We start from the raw sequence: 6,827 nt of genomic DNA, 5'->3' as shown, positions 1-6,827 counted from the left end.
GTTACTACTGTAGTGGGGGGTTACTACTGTAGTGGGGGGTAGTGGGGGTTACTACTGTAGTGGAGGTTTCCTACTGTAGTGGGGGTTACTACTGTAGTGGAGGGTTACTACTGTAGTGGGGGGTTACTACTGTAGTGGGGGGTAGTGGGGGTTCTACTGTAGTGGAGGTTACTACTGTAGTGGATGGTTACTACTGTAGTGGAGGGTTACTACTGTATGGGGGGTTAACTACCTGTAGTGGGGGGTTACTACTGTAGTGGAGGGTTTACTACTGTAGTGGGGGGTTACGACTGTAAAGTGGATGGTTACTACTGTAGTGGAGGTACTACTAGTGGGGTTTACTACTGTAAGTGGAGGGTTACTACTGTAGTGGGGGGTACTACTGGTAGTGTGAGGTTACTACTGTAGTGGAGGGTTCTTACTGTAGTGGGGGTTTACTACTGTAGTGGAGGGTTACTACGGTAGTGGGGGGTTTAGCAGTGTCCCTCTGAGATCTCCGGAGTTCTATTCCCCCGTAACTTTCCCTTATCCCCGTAACTTTCCCTTCTTTCCCGTAACTTTCCCTTATTCCCGGTAGCTTCCCTTATTCCCCAGGATTTTTCTCCTCCATTTCTTGCTTATTCTCTCCGTGATAACAGGAAACTTACAATGCAAGATTTCTGTAACCGGTGTATTTTTGTTGAAGTTTTCCAGAATTCTGCAACACTATGTCTGGTCCCCTGTGAGTTGTTCCTCTGAAACTTTTGTCTCTCCCTGTAGATTGATAACCTCGCCCCCGTGGCGTGCAGCTGGCTTGCTCTGTTCAGGACCGGCCGTGGACATGGCCTTATGGGCCAACGACGGTGTGGCCAGCCAATCCCTGGGAGCACTGCTGCCTGTGGATGGACTTTGATGGAAGCTGCTGCAGAGCAAACGATCCGGGCCATTCTGGACAAATGCCCCGCTCATCGACCTCTGTGATGGTCCAGGTAATCTACACAGAGACACACCTGTCCTATTCTAGTCTAGAGTCCTTTAACCTAGACCAGTCCCTAGTCTAGAATCTTTAACCTATACCAGTCCTAGTCTAGAATCTTTAACCTAGACCAGTCCGAGTCAGATCTTTAACCTAGACCAATCCTAGTCTAGAATCTTTAACCTAGACCATCCTAGCTAGAATCTTTCCCTAGACCCGCTCCTATTCTATAATCTTTAACCTAACCAGTCCTAGTCTAGATCTTTAACACTAGACCAGGAGGCTAGTCTAGAATCTTTAATCTAGACCAATCCTAGTCTAGAATCGTTAATCTAGACCATCCTAGTCTAGAAATCTTTAAATCTAGACCAGTCCGAGTCTAGAATCTTTAACTAGACCAGTCCTATTCTAGAATCTTTAACTAGACCAAGTCCTAGTCTAGAATCTTTAAATTCTAGCCAATCCTAGTCTAGAAATCTTTAATCTAGACCAGTCCCTAGTCCTAGAATCTTTATCTAGACCATCTATTCTAAATCTTTACCTAACCAGTCCTAGTCTAGAATCTTTAATCTAGACCAATCCTAGTCTAGAATCTTTAACCTGTCCTATCTAGAATCTTTAACCAAGACCACCTAGTCTAGAAATCTTTAAACCCTAGACCAGTCCCCTATTCTAGTCTAGAATCTTTAACCTAGACCCGTCCCCTATCTAGAATCTTTAACCTAGACCAATCCTATCTAGAATCTTTAACTAGACCAGTTCTAGTCTAGAATCTTTTAACCTAGACCATCCTAGTCTAGAATCTTTAATCTATACCATCCTAGTCTAGAATCTTTAACCTAGACCAGTCCCTATCTAGTCCTAAATCTTTACCATAGACCAATCTAGTCTAGAACTTTAACTAGACCAGTCCTATTCTAGAATCTTTAACCAGACCATTCCCAGTCAGAATCTTAACCTAGACCAGTCCCTAGTCTAGAATCGTTAATCTAGACCAATCTAGTCTAGAATCTTTAATCTAGACCAATCCTATCTAGAATCTTTAAACTCTAACAAGTCCCTAGTCTAGAATCTTTAACCTAGACCACTCCTAGTCTAGAATCTTTTACTAGACCAGTCCCTGGTCTAGAATCTTTAACCTAGACCATCTGTCCTAGTCTAGAATCTTTAACCAAGACCAATCCTGAGTCCTTAGCATCTTTAACCTAGACCGTCCGAGTCTAGAATCGTTAACCTAGACATCCTAGTCTAGAATCTTTAACCTAGACCAGTCCTAGTCTAGAATCTTTAACCTAGACCAGTCAGTACCTCCTCATTCCAGTACTTATCATGACTGGTGTGTTGGGAGTTGCATAGAAAATCTTTTCTCAAACCGTCGTCGGTGGACACCGCAGTTATTCCTGAACGAGCACAACCTGAATTTCACCTTGTCACCTTATTCTCACGCCCTTACTACTTGAGTCAGGTGTGTTTTAGTTCAGGCATCCCTAAGAGAGCTTGATAGACCCTTCACTTCAAATCATCCCCTCTTCTTGTCCTCCTCTGTGTCCCCCTCTCTTCTTGTCCCCCTCTCTCTCGTGTCTTCTGTCTGTCCCCCTCTCTTCTCTCTGTGTTCTCTGTCGTCCCCCTCTCTCTTCTGTGTTCTCTGTCCCCCTCTCTCTCTCTCTGTGTTCTCTGTCCCCCTCTCTCTCTCTCGTGTGTTTCTCTGTCCCCCCTCTCTCTCTCTCTGTGGTCCTCTGTCCCCCTCTCTCTCTGCTCTCGTGTTCTCTGTCCCCCGCTCTCTCTCTGTGTTCTCTGTCCCCCCCTCTCTCTCTGTGTTCTCTGTCTGTCCCCCCCTCTCTCTCTGTGTCCTCTCTGTCCCCCCTCTCTCACTGTGTCCTCTGTCTGTCCCCCCCTCTCTCTCTGTGTCCTCTGTCTGTCCCCCCCTCTCTCACTGTGTCCTCTGTCTGTCCCCCCTCTCTCACTGTGTCCTCTGTGTCCCCACCTCTCTCACTGTGTCCCCTCTGTCTGTCCCCAGGTGGATCAGGTGAACAAGGTGAGCAAATGCGTCGAGCAATCCCTGGAGGTGCGTACTTGTCCCCACCTCCCCCCCCCCACCCCCACGCATGCTTTCTATCCCCAGGGGGAGCCTTTACCCCCCGCCCCACATGATGCCTGGTCAGGGCAGGGGGCAGGATCATGGTCATGCTCGTAGAGACCAATCATGATACTACTTTCACAGATTGGTACTGTACATTCCCGTGGCAAAAGTTTGAGAATGACACAAACATTAATTTCCACAAAGTTTTGCTGGGCTTCAGTGTCTTTAGATTTGTTGTCAGATGTTACTCATGGAATACTGAAGTTAATTACACGCATTTCAGAAGTGTCAAAGGCTTTTTATTGACAATTACATGAAGTTTGATGCAAAAGTCAATATTTTGCAGTGTTTGAACCTTCTTTTTCAAGACCTCTGCAATCCTGCCCTGCATGGCCTGTCCATTTAACTTCTGGGCCACATCCTGACTTGTGGCAGCCCATTCTTGCATATCAACTGCTTGGGTTTTGTCAAATTTGTGGGTTTTTTTGTTGTCCCCCCGCCTCTTGGGACTGACCACAAGTTCTCAATGGACTAAGGTTCTGCGGAGTTTCTGGCCATGGACCCAAAAGATCGATAGTTTTGTTCCCCGAGCCACTATCTCACTTTTTTCCTTATGGCAGGTGCTCCATCCTGCTGGAAAAGGCATTGTTTCCTCACCAAACTGTTTCCTCAAACTTTTGGCCACAACTGACATAGAGACCAGTATGTAGGCTCTCCACCGTGGGAGCAACCAGTGTTTTAGGCGTATGGTCGTCCTGGGTCAGTGTTTTTGTGTAGTGTTAGGTCGTCCTGGTCATTGTTGTTGATGTAGTGTTATGGTCGTCCTGGTCAGTGGTTTGTGTTTTGGTCGTCCTGGTCAGTGTTTTGATGTGTGTTTAATGGTCGTCCTGGTCGTGTTTTGATGTAGTTTATGGCCGTCCCTTGTCAGTGTTTTGATGTAGTGTTATTGGCGTTCTGGTCAGTGGTTTTGATGTAGTGGTATGGTACCGTCCTGGCCAGTGTTTTGATGTAGTGTTTGGTCGTTCTGGCCAGTTTTTGATGTAGTGTTTATGGTCCGTCCTGGTCATTGTTTTGATGTAGTTGTTTATGGTCTCCTGGTCAGTGTTTTGGATGTAGTGTTATGGTCGTCCTGGTCAGTGTGTGAATGTAGTGTTATGGTCGTTCTGGCCGTGTTTTGCTTGTGTGTTATGGTCGTTCTGGGCCAGTGTTTTTGATGTAGTGTTATGGTCGTCCCTGGCCAGTGTTTTTTGATGTATGTTATGGTCGTTCTGGCCAGTGTTTTTGATGTTTATGTCGTCCTGGTCAGTGTTTTGGATGTTGTTATGGTCGTCCTGGTAAGTGTTTTGATGTAGTGTTTTATGGTCGTCCTGGTCAGTGTTTTTTGATGTAGTGTTATGGTCGTCCCTTTTCAGTGTTTTGATGTAGTGTTATGGTCCGGCCTGGTCAGTGTTTTTGATTAGTGTTATGGTCGTCCTGGTCCGTGTTTTGATGTAGTGTTATGGTCGTCCTGGTCAGGTGTTTAGTGGTTAAGGTCTCTGGGGTCAGTGTTTTGATGTAGCGTTTGGTCTCCTGGTCAGTGTTTTTGATGTAGTGTTATGGTCGTCCTGGTCAGTTGTTTAGTGTTTATGGTCGTCCTGGCAGTGTTTTGTGTAGTGTTATGGTCGTCCTGGTCATGTTTTTGATGTAGTGTTATGGTCGTCCTGCAGTCCTTGTTTTGCTGTCTGTTGTTATTGGTCTCCTGGTCAGTGTTTTGCTGTGTGTTATGGTCGTCTGGTCAGGTGGTTTGGATGTAGTTGTTATGGTCGTCCTGGTCAGTGTTTTGATGTAGTGTTATGTCGTTCTGGCCCGTGTTTTGAGTAGTGTTATGGTCGTCCTGGTCCAGTGTTTTGATGTATTGTTAATGGTCGTCCCTGGTCAGTGTTTTGATGTAGTGTTTTGGTCGTCCTGTACATTGGTTTTGAATGTAGTGTTATGGCGTTCTGGCCAGTGTTTTGATGTAGTGTTATGGTCGTCCTGGCCAGTGTTTTGATGTAGTGGTTATGGTCGTTCTGGCGAAAAAAAAAAGAAAAAAAAAAAAAAAAAAAAAGAAAAACCAGTGTTTTGATGTTATGGTCGTCCTGTCAGTGTTTTTGATGTAGTGTTATGGTCGTCCTGGTCAGGTTTTGATGTAGTTTTTATGTCGTCCTGGTCCAGGTTTTGATGTAGTTTATGGTCATCCTGGTCCAGTGTTTTGATGTAGTGTTATGGTCGTCCTGGTCATGTTTTGGAATGTAGTGTTCTGGTCGTCCTGGCAGTGTTTTGTGTAGTTTTATGGTCCGTCCTGGCCAGCGTTTTGATGTAGTAGATACGACTATTTATAAATTATACTGAAAAATTATACACAAAAAAAATAAACGAACATATAAAGTGTTGTTTTCCATGTTTCAGGATCTGAAATAACATATCCCAGAAATGTTTTCCATACGCACAAAACACGTATTGTTCTCTCAAATGTGTGAAAATAAATCCTCCACCTGACAGGTGTGGCATATCAGCAAGCTTGTTTAAACAGCATGATCTTACACCAGGTGCACATTTGTGGTCGTTACTGAGGAGGAGTATTTCTGTCTTTATAAAAGACCTTCTTGCAGGAAAAACTCATTCTGATTTGCTGGACCTGGCTCCCAAGTGGGCTGCCCCCCTGGCTGCCCCCCTGGCTACCCAGTCATGTGAAATCCATAGATTTATGTATTTTAACGGACTGATTTCCTTATATGAACTGTAACTCAGTAAAATCCCTTTGATATTGTTGCCATGTTTTTATATTTGTGTTGAGTAATAGTACAGGTTTTATTCACCATGAAGGCGGATCAGTATTATACTCAGGTTAGGTTGCTCTAACTTTCTTAGAAGTTTTATTTCCACAACCTCTGTGTGTGTGTGTGTGTGTGTGTCCCCCTACTGTTGGTCCGTGGTCTGGCAGGCCTGGCCAAGCATGTCCACCCAGGGCGGGAAGCTAGAGATAGGCAGGCACGGTGGTGGGCCAATGGGCTGCATCGACGGGCCAGGCAGAGGAGGCTTCTCCCTCCAGGTGGTCTCTGTCGCGGACCAAACAGAGGGTAAGAGGTCATACAATACGTTTTGAAGTGATTGTTATGTTGTTGAATGTGAGAGTATTTGTTGTCTGTGGTGTGTAATGAGACAAACGACTTGACACATTAATGGAAATTTGCTTATTCCAGTTACTATAAGCATGTACCCATTAAGAAACTGACTGTGAAACCAGTTAATTCCCGTGATTATGAGGAATTGAAACATTGTGTGGTTGGAGGACGAGGCAAAAGGAAACGTCCAATAATCGGGCTACAACAACCGATGGTCAAAAACGCACTGCAGCTTGAAAATCATGTGACTAAACTAATAAAAAGATAAGAAACTAAACTATGAAACAAAGAGAAATAACATAAAGACTGCAGTAATAAGCTTTGGAGCACCTTAAAATCTCAAATTTTGGACAAAGGTAAACGCATATTCATTCCTCCAAAACCCCGAGTTATTGCAACTACTAAATACATGTTTTCATTGGCAAGATTAGCAGACTCCGGGATGAACATGCCATCACACGCTGACTCTACCATCCAAGTACACACTACAGTCAGAAGTTTTGGACACACCGTACTCATTCAAGGGTTTTTTTCCTTTATTTTTACTATTTTCTACATTGTAGATGTACATAGATGTATTGTAGACATTGAATCATGTAGTAACCACAAAAAGTGTTAAACAAATCAAATATATTTTAATATTTGGATT

The 6,827-nt window shown here is 44.3% G+C and overlaps 1 protein-coding gene across 1 annotated transcript in view; it reads left to right on the top strand.

Annotated features, from left to right (window-relative positions):
* The first annotated feature begins 820 nt into the window (after window positions 1-820).
* The window catches only part of LOC120043563 (constitutive coactivator of PPAR-gamma-like protein 1 homolog), a 44,574-nt gene continuing 38,567 nt past the window's right edge, over window positions 821-6,827 (top strand). The window contains exons 1-2 of the mRNA XM_038988120.1: window positions 821-877; window positions 2,973-3,112. Of these exons, the coding sequence (XP_038844048.1) occupies window positions 821-877; window positions 2,973-3,112 (197 nt within the window). The remainder of the gene's footprint in view (window positions 878-2,972; window positions 3,113-6,827) is intronic.

The sequence above is a fragment of the Salvelinus namaycush genome, unplaced genomic scaffold (assembly GCF_016432855.1).
Source record: "Salvelinus namaycush isolate Seneca unplaced genomic scaffold, SaNama_1.0 Scaffold96, whole genome shotgun sequence".
NCBI lineage: Eukaryota > Metazoa > Chordata > Actinopteri > Salmoniformes > Salmonidae > Salvelinus > Salvelinus namaycush.
Note: the sequence above shows the minus strand (reverse complement) of the source record. Positions and strands in the feature narration are given on the sequence as shown.